The sequence below is a fragment of the Saccopteryx bilineata genome, chromosome 5, assembly GCF_036850765.1.
Source record: "Saccopteryx bilineata isolate mSacBil1 chromosome 5, mSacBil1_pri_phased_curated, whole genome shotgun sequence".
In the NCBI taxonomy this organism is placed as follows: domain Eukaryota; kingdom Metazoa; phylum Chordata; class Mammalia; order Chiroptera; family Emballonuridae; genus Saccopteryx; species Saccopteryx bilineata.
The window spans coordinates 117130983-117155727 of NC_089494.1; the positions used below are offsets into that span (position 1 = coordinate 117130983).

The following is a 24745-nucleotide window of genomic DNA, read 5'->3' on the forward strand; positions in this document are numbered from 1 at the left end:
CAGCCAGGGCACACAGGAGAAGCACCTATCTGCTTCCCCACCTCTCCCCCTCTCTTTTCTCTCTCTCTCTTCCCCTCCTGCAGCCAAGGCTCCATTGGAGCAAAGTTGGGCCAGGTGCTGAGGATGTTCCATGGCCTCCACCTCAGGTGCTAGAATAGCTCCAGTTGCAATGGAGCAATGTCCCAGATGGGCAGAGTATTGCCCCCTGGTGGGCTTCCTGGATGGATCCCAGTCAGGCCCATGCAGGAGTCTGTCTCTCTGCCTCCCCACTTCTCACTTCAGAAAAATACAAAAAAAAATAATAATAATACTGAATAAATATGTTGTGGCCTAGATGATGTTATCTTCCTCCAGAGATTTACGTTTGTTTCTGCCAGGAGCTCAGGGCATTAGCACTTGGATGTCACCTCTACCTCAGGGAATGAGGGTCCCATCTCAGCAGTCTCAGTTTTTTCTTCAGGATCAGCAAACACCCCCTAAACTACAAGCTACCCTGAATATGAGGCTCATCTCAGATTTTCATCTTCTCTTGTTAATTCCCAGTAACTCCTAGTGTTTTTCACCACCTGTTAACTCTGATACTTCAAGAACATTTTGTCCAGATTTTTAGGTACCTTCTGTAGAAGGGATTACCCCAAAAAGAAACAACCCCACTCCTAAATGTTTCACATCTCCTTACTTTGTAGAGTTTTTATCACAGTGTATCTCTCTAAAAGATGTGTGGTTATTTAGTTTTGATAATTCTTCATCTCTGAAAAATGGTACAATACACTACATACTCTACCGTGACTCGATCTCTTTTCCCTCAAGATGATATTCTGGAGACTCGTGTGTGTTGATAAATGGGACTGCAGTTCGTTTTAACTTCTGTATCTGATCCTATTAAGTGAACACTCCACGTCTTCCCCTATCCTCTTAGGGCTTCTTTGGGCTGTGTCATGTTTTGATTTTAAGAATCACACTGCCTTGCCTGACTGGGCAGTGGCACAGTGGATAGAGCGTCGGACTGGGATGTGGAAGACCCAGGTTCAAGACCCCAAGGTCGCCAGCTTGAGCGAGGGCTCGTCTGTTTTGAGCAAAAGCTCACCAGCTTGAGCCCAAGGTCGCTGGCTCGAGCAAGGGGTTACTCGGTCTGCTAAAGGCCCGCAGTCAAGGCACATATGAGAAAGCAATCAATGAACAATTAAGGTGCTGCAACACGCAACGAAAAACTAATGATTGATGCTTCTCATCTCTCTCCGTCCCTGTCTATCCTCCTCTCTCTGTCCCTTAAAAAAAATAAAAGACTAAAGATAAATAAATAAATAAATAAAATAAAAAGACTCACACTGCCTTGAATGCCTTGCACGTGTCTTTGGGAACACTCATGCCTGGGCTTGTGTAGTTCATGCGTGTGAGTGGAATTGATGAGTTGTAAGGTATCTGAACCTTCAACTTTACAAGAGAATGTAAGATTATTTTCCATGTGGGTCATGCTGCCTTATAATGAGGGCTGCTAGAAGCCAAGAGGCTCACTTGAGATGACACAGAATTGGGGAAGCCAGCATCGGAACCCAGGCCCAACTCCAAAGGCCAAGCTCACCCCGCTTAATTGGTTTAGTGACCACGAAATAAAAAGTAATGGAAAACACAACAGGCCAGGCCATGGCCAGGATGCCCTTTATTTGTAAGTGATTTACACGTACCCTATGATGTAGGTACTATTGACATTGCAGTCTGCCCATTCAGAGGAAGAAACTGAGTCAGGAAGAGGGTAGGAAACTTGCCCAAGCTCACATGGAGCTAGGGTTCTAATCCGGGCCATGTGGCCGCAGCGGCTGCACTCTTCCACACATGGCAGTGGGGGAAGGGAAGTGCTCCTGAATAAATAGAAAAAAGTCTAGGTCATGACCATGCCCTTGACTTGAGATTACAACCTACCTGGGGAGCTGCAAACTAGCCATTTAGTTGTTCATCTGTCTATTCAGCACCTACCATGGCCAGGCACGTGGGCTGTTAGGAATCCAGGATAGATGAAACAAACCTGGTTAAGGGGAGGTGGGAGTGGAGGATGTGGGGAGGAGCCTGCAGTACCATCTGTGTGGGTGGAGCTATCACTGTCCAAACAGAGAGCAGCAGGCTTGGGAGAGCAACTCACAGCTCCGAGTACAGAAATACTCTGCAAGACAGCGGCCAAGATGCCCACGTGGAGAAGCATTTGGGTGTGTGATTCTGCAGCTGAGAGATAAGATGTGACTGCCAGGACACTGCTGGGGCAGGAGGAGGGGGTTGCACGAGGAGAGGGTGCCTGGAAGGGAGGTGGCTGCACTGGGGGCTGCGAGCAGCTGGAGGCACAGAAGAGAGGTTCAATACACAGAAAGGGGCTCTCAGCCAGTCCTCTTCTCTCTGCACCTGCTCCTGTCTGGTCATCTCTCCCTAGATGGAAGAGCACCCATGAATTCATGGTCTGTGAGTTCATCTTCCAAACTAGATTGCCGATTTTAAGAGGCACACACATCAATCCTTTCATTTGTCCAAACACTTAACTGAGCACCCTCTGTGTCAGAAACTGAGGTAGGTTCCTCAATAATAGCGGTTTTAATAATAATATAAGAATTGTAATAGCCAACATCTGTCAAGCGATCAGTCCAAGAACTTTGTCAGGAACTTGACATACGATATGCTAACCCTCATGCTCTCCTGCCACCAATGTCCCTGATGCCCCACTCTTTGGACTTCACAGAGGAAGAAACTCAACTCATCTTAAGCTGGAGTCATTTGGCTAAAGTCACAGACCATGAAACACTCAGACTTGGATTTAAGACCCAGATTTCCTGTGCCCAAGCAGGACCTTCCCCCTGGCCAGGCCCGGTGAACAGTACCTAGTTGCTCCACAAACGGTTGCCATGGGCTGTGTGGGGGTTATAGGCCCTTCCAACCCCACCTGCCCTCTCCTCAGAGCTGTCAGGAGCCCACCCAGGAACACCATGCCTGCAGAGCGTCCCTGGGGAGTCAACCTTTCAGGCTGTGGCACTGGCAGCAGGCCTGGTGTTTGAGGAGGGCGCTGGTGCGGAAGCATTTGAATGTTTTTTAAATACATAATCTAAGATTAGACGCTCATTCTCATGACCTTTGTCTGTTCTTGCCTGGAGCTGCGGTGTGTGAGTTAATAAATAGCGGAGGAAATGGAAAGGTCAGCGGAGTCTGTGCCTAGTGTGTGTGTGTGTGGGGGGGCTTCCCGGAGCGGGAGGGAGCTTTACACCCAGGGGACGTGCACATTCTGTTTGCCTGAGACACTCTCGCTTTCCCTCTAATGCCACTCCATTTCCCTTTCAAAGTCTGGGATTCGATGCTGAGCTAGTCACCATCGATTGCCCTGGACAGTCGGTGACAATCCAGCTCACGTTCCCAAGGCCCAGTGCTGTTCCCAACAACAGCTCGCTTCAGGACAGCCCCAAAACTCGGGGCCACGGGCCCCGTCAGGCTCTAAGGAGAATGCTCTGCAGTGGCCCTCAAACTGTGGTCACAGAGCAGCAGCAGCACCTGAACCTTGTTAGAAATAAATGCACACTTCCAGGTTCCACCGTACCCTGCAGACACAGAGGTGCTGGGTGGGGCCCAGCTTCTTCTGTTCAAAAGACTCCCAGGAGATTCTGATGTGCCCACTGTAATATCAGGAAAGATGTTCAAAGGGTGGGAGGCATGAGGAGGCAGAAGCCTAGGTTCCAGTCCCACCCCTATCTAGCTAGGGTGTTTTCTTGTGCCTCAGTTTCCTCACCTGGAAACTCAACACGACAGCCTGTCTCTTACCTGCATCTTACCATGGATAGGAAAGTGAATATGATGTGACAGATAAGAACCCTTCAAAAGTCTGAGTGCTTCAACAATGATGTTGATGCTGCCTGTCAACAGTCTTCCCTTCTCGTTAATGATCCAAGAATATTGAGAACAGCTTCAGGGGGCTCTGCAACCTTCTACGATTGAGTGAAAATTGGTGGAAGTATCAGTAGCTCAGAATATGCAGACACCACCACCATCCTGGCAGAAAGTAGCAATGATGAGAAATAAAATCGATGGAAGTGCAAGAAGGAAGTGCCAAAGCACAAGAAGACAAAAATCTTGACTGCAGAAGTAGACAAACTTAACACGGACAATGAAGACGTCCAAGTTGCTCAACACCTTGCTCACCTTGTCTCAGTCATCAGTTCGAATGGAGGCTACAGCCAAGAAATCAGGAGGAGGCTGAGACTTGGAAGGGCAACGGGGAAAACTTCCGGACAATCACCAGGAGCAAAGACGTGCCATTGGGGGCTGAGGCTGAGATCCTCCACACCCTCGCATCCCCATTACTTTGTACAGATGGGAAGATGGAATAGTGAGGGCCAACAGGAAAAACACTGATTCATGTGAAATACGCTGTTGGGAGGAGAATTCTACGCATGCCCTGGACACTAGAAGAATAAGTGGGATCAAGAGCAAATGAAACCTGAATCAGCCCTGGGGGCGACAGTGACAAAGCTGACACTGTCCTGCTTCAGACACGGTGAGAAGGTGGGGGTCTCTAGAAAAGGCAGTGACGCTGGGGGATGGGAGGTAGAAGAGGAAGACCAAATACAAGATGGATTAACTCCATAAAAGCCACAGGCACCAGTCTACAGGAGCTGAGCAGGGCTGCTGAGGACAGGACAGGGTGACATCAGTCAGTCGCCAGGAGTTGCAGCCCACTCAGTGACACATAACAGAGTTAAGTGCAAAACTACATGAGTGGGAATGCTCTCTGAAGAAGTCGTGCAGATCCCCAGACCCGCTGACTAAAGGGGGCCTCTCTATCCCCATCCGTAACTGTGGCCTGTGACCCTCTTACAGATAGCAAGGACTTCCTGGCAGCCTGGGATGAGGGCGGGCAGTGGCAGCAGGGGCGAGATCCAAATATAGAACGTGGCACAGCCAGCCTTGCCTGAATGTGGTCAGTCCAGCCTCGGGGCTTTTCCACCCTTGCTAACGATTAATGGGCTCGCTACACACACCGTGGGGTGAGCTCCCTTTCCATGCACCCTCCCACCGCAGTTGGGACAGGTCGGGCCAGCTGCTTCACCTATACCCTTTCTATGATCCTCACTGCACCTCCATGATGCAGCCTCAGCCCAGTTGGCAAATCAAAAGACCAAGGCAGAAGAGACATGGCTTGCCCAAAGGGGAAAGGGGGAGCTGGGACTTGAACCCAGGTGCCTGCGATCTGTATCACTCTGGTGACATGTCAAATGGGTAGGAAGTGGTGGGCCTTGGAGAAAGGAGGCTCATAACCATGGGGTAGTGAGACTTGAAATGCATCCCAGGACACGATGTAAAACTTGAAGTAAATGAAAGCCTCACAGAAGTGGACGGTGCCCGTGCTGTGGTGCACAGGCCCCTGCCGGCTGTCAGGCAGCCCATTCCCAGCCGTTCCCCAGGGTCCACGTGGAGACCTGCCTGCTCTCAGCAGCACACAGGCGGACTGACACTCTGGAAGGTGAGTCTCCCGGCTCAGGTGAGGCAAGGGGCCAGACCTGGGGGACCAGGCTCACACAGGTCACCAGGTGTCTTCATGCCCAACCCTCCCCCCCACACCGCATGCAGCAGCAGCGCACAGCCAGTCAGGTGGCATCGCTCCTTAGAGCTGGACCTGTTTCTGTCCTGAGAAAGAGCCCTCCTGACCTGGCCCGTGGGATCTTCCATGGGTGGGGCCGTGTTCCAGTGTCAGGGAAACAGGACAAGCTCCCTCCAGAGCACAGTGATGACAGAGACTGCTCCATGCAGGGACCTGAAGTAAATTTCATTTATTCTAGGGCAAACTCAAAGGTTTTTTTTTTTCTTTTTTAGCAAATCCTAGCACATCATTAACAAAAAAATCTGTACATTTGCCATGATACACTTGAAAGTGAAACAAATAAGATATAAATACAGATATGGATGTCATGTGAAAAAGCCAAAAAATAAAAAATCTGACCTGGAGGTGCAGGGACCATGCGTGTAAACACGGTGCCGAGGAAAATTATTTTGGTGGCTGATATTTTCAGAGCATTTTTTTTCCATTTCCAAACATCATTGTTAGCAAAGTCCTGTGAGATTCTACAAAGGTCCTATTTGCTGTTCTCTGATGTGCAGTACGCTTGATAAATAACGGGCAGCAGGGAGAGAAAAGGATGAGACAAAGATCCACTGCATTGACTGCACAGGGTGATGATGGGAGGCCAGCATTACGCGGCCCTGAGGGCACCAGGCCCAGGAGCACAGTGCCCTGGAGGGCGCCAGGTGCCCCCCTCAGCCTGCAGACGCCCCGTGGCCTCGGGAGGGAGGCAGCGGCTTGGAGGAAAGCAGAGCCAGAGATCTGGCTGTGCAGTGGGTTTGGGGGTTCTGGGGTGCCTGGACAGTCAGGTAAACAGAAGGCAAGCCCAGCTCTGGCGTTTTGCTCCTTTGCGGTCTGTTGTCTCAGCTGGACAGGAGCCCTGAAGGTAAGCGGCCGGGCAGTAGCAGCTGTCAGGATTTTGAAGGTGGTGGGTGCAACCTCTCTCCCTGTGAGGTGGGGGCGACATGCGAGTCCCCTTAGCAGCAGGCAGCAGTCTGATTGAGGCCAAGAGGCCTGTGAGTGATTGCATCGCTAAGTCAGGGGACTGAAGACTGGGCAGGTGACAAGGTGAGCCCTTTGTACGCGCTATGAGGACATCCGGCAATGTTCAAGATTCTTCTCAACTACAGGCTGCGCTGTGGTGACCTGGGTCACAGAGTTGAAGGAGAAAGTTCTTCCCAAGTGCAGGAGGCAAGAAAAAACTCATTAAGTAACCTAGCCAGAACCCAAGTTTGTACAATAGAGGAGTAACCAGAAAATGCTCTGCTTTGACTCACTTGTAGGTTGTAAAAATATCCCAGTTGTGAAATATTGACAGTATTTATCAATGAAAGTAAGGCCTGGTCCTGGTTCTGAGCCAAAAATGAGCCCATGACATTCAAGCACAGTCCTCTGTGCAGGTGCGAGATAACCCACACAACCACACACGCACGCCGCCGCGGTGAAGGCGCTGGCTCCCTGTTCCTGTGCCTCCCGTCCCGTGTCTGTTTCCAAATAAAGTATCTAAAATAAAATCTGAGTAAAAACAAGTTGTTTGCTACAGTGCCTTTCATGTCTTCCAACATCAAAGCCAAAAAGTCACAGAAGAGAAGAGGGGCCTGTGGGGGTCCCTTCTCTGTGATGAGAACCATAAAGTTCCTGTTCCCTACTGCTGGCAGCTACTGTCTGTGCTAGAACAGCACACACCTCATTAGAAATTACCACCAGGACAGGCATTTTCCTCGTGTGAAAATTCAATTTAGAGCCTCTAAAACAGGGTAGTAAGAGACAAACAGAAATCTTCATGATTGCACTAAGAACTTCTATTTGGCTTTAAGAATTCTACGGAAAACTTATTTAACCAGACTTTTTACATCAATGATCTCTCTCCATCAAACCTTCAGGAAGCTTTTTAAATGGGGACTCTGACTTCTTACTGAAGAAAAGGAAACAGGCTCTAAAACTGTTTCAAATCCTGCTTTTCAGCAGTTTGCCACTCTTTTCCTGAAACAATGACTATTTCAAACAGATGGTCAAGGAAGTACTTCAGTCCATAAAATTAAAAAATATAATTCTGATACCTGGTCTCTCTAGCTTTTTTCTGATCTTCATCCCGCATTAAACAGAGCAGTCCAGACCGCGATGGTGCCATGGCCACTTACCAGACAGTGAACTAACTGTCTTAGGATGGAGCAGCTTAAGCAAAGGCTGGGTGAGGGGAGAGATGGTGCCAGGTCGGGATGGCCAAGCGCCGGATGGGAGACGAGTCCTGTGAACACAGTGCTTCCCCCAGGACCTTGGCAGTAAAACAAACTACTTCTTGTACTGTCCACTTTTCGTGAAGTGCTGTTTTAGGCACCCACGAACTGGTGCTACACCTTTGCCCTGATCCGTTTAGATGTGAACTTTAGGAACGCCTCTGCGCGGTGGCTCTGTGGGGGGACGGCAGCGTGCACTGTCCCTCGGGTGCCAGGCCTGCCCTGGAGGAGACTGCAAGGCTGCCCTGCTGAGGAGCTCGGGGGAAGGCGGCAGGCCTCCAGCCTGCATAGTATGAGCAAAACTCCAGGTGTAGGAGGGTAGAAGGATAGAAGGGGCAGGGCGTGATCTACCCCACAGAGGCCACATCCCTAACAAAGTGAGCTAAAATGACAAAGAAACACAAATCAAAACACCCTCAACTCTGTTAACTGAGGAGCAAGTGCTACCTCCTATCAAGTATTGGCTAGAGCACTGATTTATAAAACTGCACCCACACCCACGGTTTCACGATCTCAGCAGGCTGTAGAAGACTTGTATGGCTCCTCTCTTTTTGTTCTTTGTGTTTATATGAAGATTGCAAAACAGGCCTTGCTTCCTTTACATTCAATACCAGTAAGATTCTACACAGAAGCTGGAAGGGACCAAAATACTGATTGTAATAAATATCAACGGGCCTCCTTGTCCTGCCCAGGCAACCTACAAAGGGGAGGGTGGCAAAGGTCTCTGAGCGGCACCACCAATCGTCCCAGGGTGACACGGAGCTGGGCGCTGCCATTAGCTGTGTGTGGAGATGTCGGAGGAGGAGCTGCTGTTGCTGTTCGTGGTCTGGGCCCTCTTTATATATAAGTTCAGTAGTTTCATCTGCAAAGAGAAGACGTACCTGGATTAGCAGGAGGAAAAGCAATTAGAAAGTAGAAAACAGGAAAAAAAAAACCCCAGGTGACAATAAGAAAGCAGCATGTCCCTTAACTGAGGAAATTCATTATACAGACATCACCGAGTGTCTCCTACACATCTCACATCTTTGCCAAGGCCAGACAGAGAGGAAGCAGGAGTCCAGAGCAGAGAGGGACAAAGTAAAGGGTGCCCTGGAAAAAGGTACACGACAGCAGGTCCACACATTCCAGGAGCAAGAGCAGCCAACGGCTCCGCCTGGGCTAGCGGGAAAAGCGGGGAGAGGCCGTGCTCCACGGGGGTAAGTAGCCAACGGCTCCGCCTGGGCTAGCGGGAAAAGCGGGGAGAGGCCGTGCTCCACGGGGGTAAGTAGCCAACGGCTCCGCCTGGGCTAGCGGGAAAAGCGGGGAGAGGCCGTGCTCCATGGGGGTAAGTAGCTAAGCCCAGGTCAGAGGTCACGATGTCTACCCTTCCCACCTTTGCTGGAGCAGTCGCACTTGGTGTGCCTTCTCTCTCCACCCCTGCTTCTGCCTACTGAAAACTGAAGCACCAAGGCCCTGAGGCCTGTCGTAAAGACCACCTCCACATGGCTGCCTCCCATCTGCTCACCTGGAGGCAACCAGTCACTCCCTCCTGTCCACTCCTGGGCCTCTCTCACCGCTATTGCGACTTAGCACAGCGCCTCACGCTACAGGCAGCAGTGGGCTCCTCACTCCTTCCACAAGGTCAGGCCTTCCTGACATCAGACACTGTGTCACTAAGCAGCCCTGCCATGGGCACAGAGCTCTACAATGAAGAGCTTTCACAGCAGAGACCTCATCTGCTTTTAACTCAAGTCCCCATGAACCTTCAGGATCAGAACAAGAATATGTAACACAGTAGGTTCTGAAATACTTGTTGATAATCTGCCAGATCACATTAAGAATAAACAGCTTTAGCAGAAGCAGAATGCCCATAAAAATCTATGTAACACCATTTGTAAGACTGAGAGAATTATGCAGTATTTACTATCCATGGTCTTTTACTTTACCTGCCTTGCTCTAAACAGGATGTGAGGCTGAGACAACCGTCAGGTGGAGAACAGGTGCGTGCGTGCGTGTGTGTTGCACGAGAAAGAAGCCCCTCTGACGGCCAGTGGGAACAGACATAGCAACTACACTGCACAGAGCTCTTAACAGAGGCAAAGCCCCCCTGATTCCTGGCCCAAGGTGCTAGCCGTCATATATCCGCAGAGGCTAAAATGCACGGTCATGTTGTGGGGTTTCCACAAGGGGCGTCTACAGTGAGCACCCTGGAGCTGGCTGCTTTTCTTCAAGGGTCCGCCTCTGCTAGCTCCCCATGCCAGGACCTACAGTGCAGGCTTCTCTCTTCATCTGTTTGGACTATGCCACTCAATTTACACTGCCCATCAGTTTATCATATTAAACCTTTAATACAATGTCAGTGCTATGATGACAGTGTCGTCACTTTACACAAAGATCTTACTGCCCTGAAGCTCAGTGTGACACCTCCAGGGCCAACCAGGTTCAAGAGAAAGAAACCTTGGCACAACAGACCAAACACTGGCCTGAGGCTCAACAGATCCAGCAGAGTTCTAGAACCAACTCCACACTAAATAGTTATGTGACCTCAGGCAAAATATTATCTTACTCTCAACTTTTCCACCTGCAAAATAAGCCTCAACTCCCAAGGTGCCCTCTGGAGCTCCTTGTTCAGGAATGTGTTCTCTGAACACCACTCTCCTATTCCAACTTGAGTTGTTCACACTGTTCCTTCCTATTATTTGTTCCTCCTGCCCTCCTATGGAACTCATGCCCATCTTGTCAAGCCCCGTCCAGTTTGGTCCCGCTTCCTCCAAGAAGTCTCTCTTTTTCCTCCTGCTCCAATGGGCCCACGACGCAGCAATCAGAGCCTGTCTACATGCCAGTCACTCCTGGGCGACTACTTAAGTTTCCTTGTGTACCGGTTCTGTCCCTGGTATGCTACTACAGGGCAGGATGAGTCTTTGCTTTTCCCACATGCCTTGGCATAGTGCAGTGAACACAGCAGATACATAGACCTGTTGAATCAGAGTTTTTAAAAGAGAAAAAATTACCTAGAAGCCCAAATAGTTATATTTCTATGAAAGGATAGTTAAAAATGAGTTACAAAATATTGTTATACATATTTGCAACTCAGAACCACTAACATATCCTACCTAGTCAAGTCTAGACTACAACTGTAAGTACAAGGAAAACAGTTTATAATCTGTACATGTTTAACAGTCTACAAGGAGCTTTTACACTATCAAATTGGAGCCTCACGAAAATTCTCTGGGGTGGGCAGAACGGGTTCTCCGAATTTTAGCAAGGGTTCAGAAAGCTTGCTCAGAAGTTGACATAAATTCAAATTAGACTGTTATAACTTTTAGGATGTCAAATGTAATCCCCACAGTAACCACGATGAAAACAGCTGTAGAATATACACAGTAGGAAATGAGAAGGGAATTAAAATATTTTAGTACAAAAATTAAACAAGCACAAAAGACAGTAATGAAGAAAATGAAGGACAATAGAGGCATAAGGCATCTAAAAAACAAATCCAAAAATGATACAAGTATCTCCCCTTTACCAGTACTTACTTTAAAAGTAAATGGGTTTTAAAATCTCCAATCAAAGGACAGAGATCAGCAGAACAGAAAAAACATAATTCAACTATACTGCTCACAAAAATTAGGGGATCAGGGAACATGCAGATACTCTAGTACTTTTAGACTTTTGTATAGTGCATTTTCACCAATGAAATGAAAGTTGGTTTTGCATCTCATTTGCATAATAGAACAATTTTCTTTGACTTGTCATTTGCTTTTCTGATGTTCTTGCTTAATAAAAAAAATCAAATGCTTCTTTTTATCACTTCATATTCACTTTGAAATATCCTCTAATTTTTGTGAGGAGTATATATGTTTCCTACAAAAACACCCCTCACTTTAGACCAAAGATGTAAATAGGTTGAAAGTGAAAGGATGGAAAAAGATACTCCATGCAAACAGTAACAAAAAATTAAACAACACACTCTTTTTTTTTGGTATTTTTCTGAAGCTGGAAACGGGGAGGCAGTCAGACAGACTCCTGCATGCGCCCGACCGGGATCCACCCGGTACGCCCACCAGGGGGTGATGCTCTGCCCATCCAGGGTCTCGCTCTGTCGTGACCAGAGCCACTCTAGCACCTGGGGCAGAGGCCAAGAAGCCATCCCCAGCACCCGGGCCATCTTTTGCTCCAATGGAGCCTTGGCTGCGGGAGGGGAAGAGAGAGACAGAGAGGAAGGAGAGGGGGAGGGGTGGAGAAGCAGATGGGCGCCTATCCTGTGTGCCCTGGCCGGGAATCGAACCCGGGACTTCCGCACGCCAGGCTGACGCTCTACCACTGAGCCAACCGGCCAGGGCCAAACAACACACTCTTTAACTGTCAATGAGTCAAAGAAAATTTTAAATAATCTTGAAACAAATGAAATGAAATCAGAGCATACTAAAACATAAGATGCATCAAAAGCAGCGCAAAGAGGGATAGATATTTATAACTGTAAATGCTTATATTAAAAAAAAAATGATCCTATATACCAACAACGTGACTTCATATTTTAAGGAATTAAAAAGAATACACTAACACAAAGCTAGCAGAAGAAAGGAAATAATAAAGATTAAAGCAAAACTCAATGAGACAAAAATACAGAAAAATCAATGAAACCAAGTTTACTCTTTGAAAATCAGTAAAATTAACAAAACTTTAGTTGACTAGAAAAGAAAAAAGATGACTCAAATGACTAAAATCAGAAATGAATGTGTAGACGTTACTACTGATTCTACAGAAATCAAAGATTATAAGAGCATACTATAAACAGTTCATCAACAAATTAACTACTATATAAAATGGACAATTTCCTAGAAAAACAAAACCTAGTAAGACAGAATCATGAAGAAAAAAAACTGAACAGACCTATAAATAGTAAGGAGATTAAATTGTAATAAAAAAACTCCCAACAAAGAAAAGCCCTGGACCAGATGGCTTCAAACGTTCTACCAAACATTCAGAGAATAACACAACCCTTCTCAGATATTTCTAGAAAACTAAAGAGAAAAGAGCATTTTCAAACTCATGCTAAGAAGTCAACATTGTCCTGATACCAACATCAGACAAAGACACTACAGGAATACTACAAATCTGTTACAAACACTGATGCAAAAATCTTCATAAAAAGACTAACAAACTGTATTTGACAGCCTATTAACAAAGTTATACACCAGGACCAAGTGTGATATATTCCTGAATTGCAAGGATGACCCCACATATGAAAACTGATCACTGTTCTGCAGCACATTAACAGAATGAAGGGGGGAAAAAAATCACATGATTATATCAATTGATGCAGAAAAAGTATTTGACAAAATTTAATACGTTTTCATGATAAAAATTCTCAGTAAACTAGGAATAGAAGGAAAACTACCTCAACATATCCAAAGTTATAAATGAAAAGCCCACAGTAAACATTACGCTCAATGGCAAAAAACAGTCTTTCCTCTAAGATTAGGACCAAGGCAAGGTTGCCTGCTTTTACCAATTCTACTCAGTACAGTAGAACTATAAGTTCCAGTCAGAGCATTTGGGCAGGAAAGGAAGAAGTAAAATTCTTTGTAGATTATCCAAAAGATTCTGCACACACAAAAAATGTTAAGAATAATAAATTTAGCAAAGTAGCAGAATACAAAAATCAACGAGCAAAAACCAGTTCAATTCTATACACTAATAAACAGAAAATTAGGAAAACATTTCCATTTCCATAAGCATCAAAAAGAATAAAATATTTAGGAATTAACTAACTGTAGAAAGTGAAAAACCTGTACAGTAAAAACTGTAAAATGTGGCTGAAAGTAATTAAAGGCACATATAAATAAAAAGACATCCAATGTTCATGGACTGGAAGAGACTATTGTAAGATGTTATTGTTATTCCCAAAGCTATCTAGAGTGTTTTTCAACTGCTAGTCTAAGGACCGGTGACTAAAAATCATTAATCTAGAGTTAATAAAATCCCTGTCAAAATCCCAATGAGGTTTTGCAGAAATCAAACCTTAAATTCATATGGAATCTCAATAGATCCTAAATAGCTGAAGGACTTACACTTCTGATTTCAAAACTTACTACAAAGCTACAGTAATCACAACACAGTTTACTACTGTCATAAAGACAGACATACAGACCAATGAAACAGAACAGAGAGCCGGAAATAAACCATCTCATACATGGTCAATTTTTGACAAGCGTGCCAAGACCATTTAATGAGAAAAGGGTAGTCTTTTCAACAAAGGGTATTGAGAAAACTAAATGAAGTTGGACCCGTACTTAACACCTACAAAAACTAATGGGTCAGAGACTTGCATGTAAGAGGCAAAATTATAAAAGTCTTAGGAGTAAGCACAAACAAAAGTGTTACAACACTGGATTTGGAATGAGTTCTTGGGTATGACACCAAAAGAACAGCAACAAAGACAATAACAGATCAATTGAACTTCATAAGTATTTAGAAACTTTCTGCATAAAAACACAAAAAATTAATATCCAGAATACGTAGAGAACTTCTAAAATTCAATAATAACAAAACCCAATTCAGAAAAAGGCAAGGAATTTGAACAGACATTTCTCCAAAGACAGACAACTGGGCAACAAGTATATAAAAGATTCTCAATGCACCAATCATCAAGAAAATGTAAATCAAAACAATGAGATACCACTTCACACCAGTCACTGGGATAGCTACATTAACAAGAGAAAATAACAAGTGTTGACAAGGATGTGGAAAAACTGGAACCCTTGTACGGTGCCGGTAGGAATATAAAACGGTGCAGCCACTATGGAAAACAGTGGGGTAATTATCAGATGATCCAATAATTCCACCTCTGGATATATACCCTAAAGCAGTGGTCTCCAACCTTTTTTAGGCCACGGATCGGTTTAATGTCAGAAAATATTTTCACGGACCAGCCTTTAGGATGGGATGGCTAAATGTATCAAGTGACCGAGACAAGCGTCAAGAGTGAGTCTTAGACGGATGTAACAGAGGGAATCTGGTCATTTTTAAAAAAATAAAATATCGCTCAGACTTAAATATAAATAAAACTGAAATAATGAAGTTATTTATTCTTTCTCTGAGGACCGGTTCCAAATGGCCCACGGACCAGTACCAGTCCAAGGCCTGGGGGTTGGGGACCACTGCCCTAAAGAACTGAAAGTAGAGTCTTTCATAGCAGTATTATTTGTAATGCTGAAAAGGCATAAACAATCCAAGTGTCCATAACCAACAAATGGAATATTAGTCTTCAGCCTCAAAAAAGTAATTCTGACACGCTACAACATAAGCCGGCCACAAAAAGACAAACACTTACAGAATCCCACTTCTATGAGGCATTTGAGTGATCATGTTCATAGAAACAGAAAGTAGAGTGGTGGTTGCAGGGGTTGGAGGAGAGGGGGTGGGGAGCTAATGTTTAATGGACAGAGCCTCAGTTTACAAGATGAAGAGTTGTGGAGATGGACGGTGATGATGGTTGCACAACAATATGAATGCACTCAGTGGCAGTGAACTGTCCACTTAAAATGGTGAAGATGGAAATTTCATGTTATGAGTATTTTACCACACTAAAAAAAAAAATTGAGAAAAGAAAGCTTGTTCAGAGACTAGAAGGCAGGCTGTCTGACCCCAAAGTTAGTGTTGCAGCCATAGCAACTGGACACGTCTCAAAATGTACCCTACGTTCCCTCCCTGACCTTGCATCAGGCCTTTCTCTACAGAACCTGATGTCATTTACTAACTTCAGTTAAGTAGAGGGTTCTGATAGGCCTGGTTGCCGAGAAACAGAAAGCTATGACTTGATTTTCTTTGTTTCTTGTCTAGGAAACCGATCTAGTACCAGGTTCTGTCAGCACCCATCTCAGGCTGGGGATGGGGATGGAGAGGGATTGTTTATGTGTTTCAGGAGACGTGTATGTGAGTCCACAGAGTTCACAGTAACATATCCGAGCTATCACATCAAAAAGGATGAACGGCTTCCCAAACTAGAAGGGGGTCAGGGCCAGGCCCCCAGGCGCTCTGACTGAAGGCACCAGGGGTGGCGGGGAGGACTGGCTCCTGATCAGGGTGTGGGCCTGGACCCAAGGCCACCACTGCGGGCAGCAGCAGGGTTGACAGCAGAACAGGGACAAAGAGCACCTGAATTTTCTGTGTTCCTTATTAGAAGGAATGAGATGACGGACAGTGCCCTTACCCCAGAGGGAAACCAGACAAAACCGAAGTCTGACTAACATCACGTGTGGATGAATTTTATACTTCATACATCTAACTCCTGTGAATGAACACCATCTTACAGTCTTCAGTGTGGCCAGGAACCACCTACAAACCCCTGATGGAGGCAAGAAGAGGTCAGGAGGGGCCCGCCTAGCACATGCCCGTGGCTGTCAGCTCGGACTTGCACATGGTGGTTAGGAAGGGCCCATGAGATCCTGTGAGAGCGAAGGAGGACATGAGAAACTGAACATGGCATCAGGAGTGGGAGTCCCCAGATCACTTACCACATCTTCACTCACACCCTCCAACCCTGATGCTTATTTCTGTTTGCAAGAGCACAGCTCTCTCAATCAGGGGCCATTCCATCCCCCAGGGGGTACTGGTCATGTGTGCAGATTTTAGTAAGTCACAGCTGAGGGGTGGGGTGTGAGACCGGAATCTACAGGTGGCAGGTAGGGACGCTGCTGCTACATTTCCTACAAGGCACAGGACAGCCTCCCCCCCCCCCCCCACCACACACAAAGTGGCCTGCAGTGTCAACAGTGCTGTGGGTCCTACAGACTGTGCTCTGGACAAAGTGCACAAAGCCAGCTTTGCCCAGAACTCTGAGAAAGAAAGACTCATGCTGTGATGCCCATCAACTGTGTCAAAATCAGCTCTAACTGAAAAGAATGGGCATCAACTCACAGATTCCTTCTTTCATAAGAAGTCAGGCACTTCTTGCTTTCTGCTCTTGTAATTACACCACTGCCCAAGCTCTATAGGGTCCATTTCATACACCCCTCCCACAGCAGGCCCTGGAGTAGGCTCCTCTCCACGGAGGAGGTCTCAAGGCTCACCCAACCTCCACCCCAGGAGAGCCGAGGCCCCTTCCTCCCACCCTTGCCTCTCTGACCAGAGCGTGGGGGTTTCTACCTGCTCTCATGTGACAGGTTCTTCAGATCTGAGTTTATTTATAAACCAATAAGTACTCTGGCCACTCTCATGTTCAATAAGCCAACAGTCCTCTTGTTCTATTCTCTGCCCAATTCTAGAACACTCTTAAAGAAATATAAGAGGCAGCACAGTGAGTTAAAATCCTGGCTTCTAGAGTAAGAGCACTGTGCCCTTGGGCAGCCTAAATGTAGGCCATCTGTCCTTACCCCACAGGGTGGGGTCATGAAGAAAGGAGTCCACAAACGCACAGTGCAGAGACAGTGCCTGGGACTCGGCAGGCACAAGGTCACAGGCAGTTGTCATTAGTATTGATGCCCACGAGAAACCTAGTTCTGCTGAGCAACCTGCTAAGCTAGCAGGTACATTTTCTTAGTGTATCTATGAGAAAGGACAGGCTGGTTTCTAAACAAAGTCATCTTTCCTGCCTGACCAGATGGGTGGCACAGCAGATAAAGTGTCGACCTGGGATGCTGAGGACCCAGGTTCAGAACCCCAAGGTTGCCAGATTAAAGCCCAAGGTCACTGTTGAACAAGGGGTCCACTGGCTCAGCTACAGCCCCCTGGTCAAGGCACATATGAGAAGCAATCAATGAAAAACTAAAGTGACACAACTACAAGTTGATACTTCTCATCTCTCTCCCTTTCTGTCTCTGTGCCTCTCTCTCTCTCTCTGGCAAGAACAAACAAAAAAAATCCCCCCAAAACAAAGCCATCTTCCCTTTGGGAATAAGCTAGAAGCTCAAAGCTATTTCAAAAACAGAAGTTACAACAGACTACATTATAATTTTAAGTGTCTTCACTATTTGGTTAGTCATTTTTCTTTTCAGAAAAATGCTTTTGGAGAAATGAGGACCAACTACAACACACATGGTGAGAAGACTTGTCTGAAGTTCAAAGCTGCAGACAGGCGCATGTAAGACATGCTGGTAACCCAGCTATGTGTCAGTCCATGTAACACTATACATACCTTGCTCCCCGTGAGCTGTGCGAGGTGAGGTTTCAGCTCTTCTCCAATTACGGAATAAATTGCCACTAAGCAAAACACACTGGCCTTCCTCACACTGCTTTCGGTGTTGTCGTAACCCTGTGGAGTCAGATGGGGACACAGAAAGGAAAGAAGATCAAAGATTTATTTCATAGTATGTCATCGTTTTCACAAGTGCCCTTATACTTCACCTTGGACTTGTCAAAAACAATCAGGATATAACTTCAACTCTGCAGCTGGGCCCAGAGAGGCCAGAACAGAACAGTGTGGACAGTGAGGGGTCGCTGGGTGTGGGCAGGCTGCAAACTGTGGAGGGACCTGTCCCCACACTGCAACTCAGGAAGCAGAACCATCAAGAGAGAAAATAATTGGCTCCTTTCCCATGTCCCCCAATGGTGAGACAGACTCCATGTGTGAAACCCCTTTACAGAAATGTGAGCTATGTCCCTTACTCTCATGTCCACCCGCAGTACGACATCAGTCAGCATCACTCCACAGCTGGACTTCTATCTACAGAGCAGCCTCGCCCCCCCCACCACTAAATGGCACTACCTGCAAGCAGCTGTCCAAAGAGACCCTGGGGTTTCTCAGTCTTTCCCTCCACCTGGAATAGTCTGTCTGGTCCTCAGCAGCAAGTGTTTCAGCACCCAAGCTGCATTGCTTAGCAACAGTAACGTTTTATTATGTGACACTGACTGCTCCCCCATCCCCACTGAAATGGTGCTCTCTCCAGGCCTGACTCTAAGCCACCTCACCAGTGAGCCCTCCCCTCTTTGCAGCCCTGGTCCAGAAATCACTCTCCCCGCACTCCCACCTGGCTCCTCCCTACACAGCAGGCACACAGCACGGCTCCCTACTGGTCTCCACGCTGCGCCCCATCCCACAGTAGTCCACAGTCCCCGAGACGTGCCCAACAGTGGAAGCCATCTTTATCTCCCAGAGACTGTCTTACTGGCATGTGACAGCAAGGACCATCACCTGGTTTTGTACACCATGGCCAGCCTGCCCAGGGCTGGCCCACAGATGCCCAATAAGGGTTTGTTAAAGGAATGCACAACAACAAAGATGATCAAAATATGCTTACAGTAAACAGAACGTTCATTCTGTGAGCCACAGCTGTAGGCTGCCTGGAAACCCCTTGCTGCACGGGGGGTAGGGGAGACTAGGGGACGAGAGAAAGGGCCTGTGGTGCCCGACTGACCCACACAGCTTCCAGGGCTCTAAACACAGGGTCCCACCTCAAGTGAATAGGAGAGTACGTCCCCGCACAGCTGTGAGCGGCACAGGCACCTGTTCTTAGGCTCAGCCCATGTGGGCACCAGGCTGCCTGCTGAGGGCCCACCTGCAGCAAGCCGGGGATGATGTCCACCAGGAGCTGCAGTAAGGACTCCCTGGCAATCCTCTCGACGACTTTGGTCTGCATCTTGATGGCAGCGAGGTTGATGGGGTAGTCGGCTGTCTGGATGATGGGGCAGAGGACCTTGATGCACTGTTCTGGGTGGATGGAGCTGGCCAGCGTGGATGCGGCCTCCTCGGCGGCCCTCACCACCTGAAACACAGGTTTCCCCACGTGAGCGAGCACCACAGGCCACAGCAGTAGAAGGACCCAGCAACAGTGCCACCAAATTTCGTAGGCCGAACAACAGACTTCACTTAATGTTACACAGCAGACATCACTTCCTCTGGCCCATTCTGCTAAGGAAGTTAAAAGCAAAGTGGTTTGAAGGATAATTTAACAGGGGAATGAGAGACATGGGAAGGCAGGCATAGGGGATTCTGGCAAAACCCTTAGAGAAGTGGTTCTCTGAGTGCAGCCTCCCTCCCAACCCCTTGACCCCAGCAGCAGCAACGTCCCCAAGAACCTGTTAGAAACGTGACTTCTCAGGCACCACTCAGACCTGCCGAGGCACAGGCTGTGGGGCTGGAGCCCAGCAAGCTGTGTGAATAGCACCTGGGACATTCTTTTTTTTTTTACAGAGACAGAGAGAGAGTCAGAGAGAGAGACAGATAGGGACAGACAGGAACAGAGAGAGATGAGAAGCATCAATCATTAGTTTTTCGTTGCAGCACCTTAGTTGTTCATTGATTGCTTTCTCATGTGTGCTTTGACCACAGGCCTTCAGACCGAGTAAACCCCTTGCTCAAGCCAGCGACCTTGGGTCCAAGCTGGTGAGCTTTACTCAAACCAGATGAGCCTGTGCTCAAGCTGGCGACCTCAGGGTCTCAAACCCGGGTCCTCCGCATCCCAGTCCGACACTCTATGTATTGCGCCACCGCCTGGTCAGGCTGGGATATTCTTATGTGCAGGTCAGTTTGAGTCTCTACACTAGAGGATTAGGACCTAAAAACAGAAATGCTTTTCAGCAGCTTGTGGGCCATCCACAACTGAAATTACAAGGGAGAAACCTAGAAGGAAAATCAGGAAGACCTCAGTACTTGTGTGTCCAGGGAGGTGCCTAAAGTGTCTTCCAGAGAAGGCTCCCGGGGAAAGCTGCTTTCCCAGGGGTCTGTGCTCATGGGGTCACCTCATGGACAAAGGAGCAGCTGGTGACCTCTGAAGAGATCACGATGCACAAGGACACAGAAGTTGGTGTCCTCTAGAGGCCAATAAAAGGGCCACAGAGACCCTCTGTCACAAGGTAGAAGCCTAATGCAAAACCCAGAGGAAAGAAAGAGAGCTGGAAATAGCCAGTCACACCATCCACATGTGCCAAACCCCTCACATCAATCATTAGGGGAGGGACTGGTGCCGAGATGCACTAGACATTCAGTAAGTGATCGTCACTACTTTAACAGCACAGGAACACATACGTAATCGATATACAAAGACACCAAGCTGTAAAAAGGTATGACTTTTCTTACAAAATACAATGAAAATCTAATATACTTCTCCTAATGCCAGCCCTGGACTGGCCATTCCATCAGATTCTTCCCTGCTTTGTATTCTGCTGTTCAAAACAACTCAGCAAGTACACAGCACAGCTGGGCACTTACCAAGAGCTCAACATGCACTGGCAGACTGAGTGTCATTCCTGTCTGCCCGGGGACTGGCTGTTTAAAGAAGCTCTACCTTCCTGAATTCAGAAAGCCTCACTTCTTTCTTGTTGCAGACCTTTTGAACTTTCCCTGGAGAACTGGCTGTCTCCTTTAGGCACTGACCAAAAGCTCAGTGTCTCATTAGATAAGATCACCCTTCTTCCCATCATCACCTGGCCAGCATGCTCACGGACACAACACACACACCTATGGGGCAGACACCGAGATGGTATATTAATCCTCTCCAGAGTCAAATGGAGACCTAGGTCAGCACGGTTCAAAGCTAAATACCGAGAGAAGTGTCAGAAAGATCCAAGATTTGTGCTTCTGATCTATGTAAAAAGTCAGGCTTTACTGCAAAGAACAGCAGAGAGGTTATTTTAATTTTTTACTGAATTTATTGGGGTAACACTAAACATAATTATATAGGTTTCAGGTGCCCAATCTCATAGCACATCTCTGCACACCGTATTGTGTGTTCACCCCCCACCCCCAAGTCAACTGGTAATTTTTTAAAATTATTTTTATCTTATTTATTCATTTTAGAGAGGAGAGAGAGAGACAGAGAGAGAGAGAGAGAGAGAGAGAGAGGAGAGAGAGACAGGGAGGAGGAGCTGGAAGCATCAACTCCCATATGTGCCTTGACCAGGCAAGCCCAGGGTTTCGAACCGGCAACCTCAGCATTTCCAGGTCGACGCTTTATCCACTGCACCACCACAGGTCGGGCTATAGGCCTGTTTTTTTTGTTGTTGTTGTTTGTTTGTTTCCTGAAACTGGAAACGGGGAGAGACAGTCAGACAGACTCCCGCATGTGCCCAACCGGGATCCACCCGGCATGCTCACCAGGGGCGACACTCTGCCCACCAGGGGGCGATGCTCTGCCCCTCCAGGGTGTCGCTCTGCTGAGACCAGAGCCACTCTAGCGCCTGGGGCAGAGGCCAAGGAGCCATCCCCAGCGCCCGGGCCATCTTTGCTCCAATGGAGCCTTGGCTGCGGGAGGGGAAGAGAGAGACAGAGAGGAAGGGGGGGTGGAGAAGCAAATGGGCGCTTCTATGTGCCCTGGCCGGGAATCGAACCCGGGTCCCCCGCACGCCAGGCTGACACTCTACCGCTGAGCCAACCGGCCAGGGCGGTAATTTTACTTTGAGAGTCATATCCTACTCCTAGAGAGCTCCTAAGAGTCAGATTGCAAAGCCTCCATAGCTTCTCACCTTCCTTCCCTGCCTCCCATCTGTGCTTAGTATGTACGTTCATTTCGCTCTGTGTGCCAGAGATCGAGCTCACGGCTCAGACCAAGGGTGAGGACGGAGTGCCCAAGCCCTGCCCTCCAGATGCTGGGCAGGGTGGGGGTGGCCCACGCAGAGGGCAGTACGCGGTAGACGAGGCCACAGGAGCAGGCAGGCCAGACAGCAGGAGCGCGCTACCCATGGAGCTTCCTGCCACGGGCCAGGAGTGGCTGGCAGAAGGGAGGGAGAGCTGGGAAGGTGGATGAGTGTCCACAGCAGGCTCCTCTGGTGTTCTGTAGTTCTCCCAGCGCAAGGGCTCTGGGCCCCGCAGAGCCACCCCCCCCCCGCCCCCAGCAAGAAATGATTGATTTGGCTCTGCAGCTCTCAGCTCCCCACACACCTCGATGGAGTGAGCACACTTCATTGTTGGCAAGCATTAACTCAGTCACATTTAGGGCATGTCCCTCTAGTTTGCACACACGTGGAAATGAGACTATTTAAAAGAAAGGCACTGTGACTTTTCCTTGCTAACTCAATCTCTGGCAAAGTGTAGCTCGTTCTACACAGGTCCCTAAAAGCAGAGTGCTGTTTGGCCCCAGGGCGCGTGTGTGACCTTTTCCCTTTCCCCCAAAGAAAGGCAATGTCCAGGGCTGGGTGGGCACGTTCCCAACCTCTGAGCAGTACGAAGGTGAACCCCAGCACCGCCCTCCCGCAGGACATTTAACTGCTCTGAGCCACCATTTTTAAACTCTAAAATGAGAATTTAAAAATACCTACTTTAACACAGTGAGAGGGAATGTGCAAATGACTGTGGACACCAACACCGACAGTGTGCCGAGGCCTCGCTGCAGGACAAGGCAGACCGTGGACACCAACACCGACAGTGTGCCGAGGCCTCGCTGCAGGACAAGGCAGACCGTGGACACCAACACCGACAGTGTGCCGAGGCCTCGCTGCAGGACAAGGCAGACCGTGGACACCAACACCGACAGTGTGCCGAGGCCTCGCTGCAGGACAAGGCAGACCGTGGACACCAACACCGACAGTGTGCCGAGGCCTCGCTGCAGGACAAGGCAGACCGTGGACACCAACACCGACAGTGTGCCGAGGCCTCGCTGCAGGACAAGGCAGACCGTGGACACCAACACCGACAGTGTGCCGAGGCCTCGCTGCAGGACAAGGCAGACCGTGGACACCAACACCGACAGTGTGCCGAGGCCTCGCTGCAGGACAAGGCAGAGAGGGAGCACAGCAGCTAACGCGCAGCTCTGGGCTGCCAGAGAGTGGAGCTCCGCCCAGAGGACCCTCCTGCCCGGTCTACTGCCCACTCGAGTGCGTCTGCCTGCCCCCACAGCCTCTCTACAACACTACCAGTGACCATGTCCACATTCCTCAGTTCAGCATGGAAGGCCAGCAGGGCCTGGCTTCTGCAAACCTGTCTGGTTGAACTGTTAACCATCTTCCTTCCCACTGCGCCCTGCTAACACTCAGCTGAGGGCACGTCCTGCATGGGCCCTGCTGGCCACACCTCAGTGCCCGTGGCTCTAGTCCCTGCATTCTGAGTGTCGCTCACTAGCGTTCTCACCCAGCTGGGCCAAGTCACCCTTCAGAACCTACTTATTCCCACAGAACCTCTGGGAAGCCTCTGTGCACACCGTGACTGTTGCCCTCAAACATTCTGCTGAAACTCTCTCTCCCACTAGACCAGAAGTTCCTCAAAGGTCGGCTCCCATCTTGGCCATCTTTCTGTGTCCTCCATGCCCAGCACAATCAATGCCCAGTACACACTAGGTGCTTGATTAATGTCTGTCAAACCAATTTTCTCCAAGCGCATATATTTTCTGAAGTGTTCCTGACTGGCAAAGTCACCTCTCACCACGTCTCCCTGATCGGCACATCCACATTCCGATTTAAGGAGCGGGCCCAGAAAGTGAGGAGGAAGGCAGGAGCTCTACAAACAATCCACACGAGCCTTGGGGAAAGCAACTGTACTAGGTGTCCCATTCCAGGTGACAGACCAGAAAGAAGGAGCAAAGACATTAGTTCAGTGTAGCTTTTGTCAATTCTGTTGTTTGAAAAGGGGTGGCACAATTCTTAGAAGAGCTCCACTGTGTAGCGAGTTAGCTAAGACCAACTGCTTCTCTCCAGCCCCAGTCCACACACAGCATGCCATAAGTGAGGCCGTTCTCTGAAATGAGTCCCTTTTGACTGTGAGAAATCACAGTCCACAACTATCATGAAACACACCAGCCAGAAAGCTAAGAAATGCTGAGAAAACTTTTGAATTTTAGCTCATATATGTGGGGGGAAAAATAAAAGGGTCAGAAAATACTGGATGATTTCATAGATATAGCCAAGTTAGAAAGCAGCAATGCATTGGAGCAGATGTTGGGAAGACCCCAACAGAACACAGGAAGTAACTCAGTGGGGGGAAAGGTAGAGGCTCTGGAGACAAACCGGATTCAGGTCTCTGCAGCGCCACATAGCAGTCAGGACAGAAGCCCCTCCTGGCATCCCTCAGGAGCAC

At 48.2% G+C, this 24745-nt stretch overlaps 1 protein-coding gene across 26 annotated transcripts in view; it reads right to left on the reverse strand.

The window, feature by feature from the left end:
• Positions 1-5772: 5772 nt before the first annotated feature.
• CLASP1 (cytoplasmic linker associated protein 1) overlaps positions 5773-24745 on the reverse strand; it is a 288466-nt gene continuing 269493 nt past the window's right edge. For all 26 annotated transcript variants that reach the window (XM_066280483.1, XM_066280480.1, XM_066280481.1 and 23 more), the window contains 3 exons: positions 19299-19505; positions 17939-18055; positions 5773-8683 (listed from right to left, as the gene is read on the reverse strand). In XM_066280483.1, coding sequence (XP_066136580.1) covers positions 8597-8683; positions 17939-18055; positions 19299-19505 — 411 coding nt within the window. In that variant the 3' untranslated portion in view covers positions 5773-8596. The remainder of the gene's footprint in view (positions 8684-17938; positions 18056-19298; positions 19506-24745) is intronic.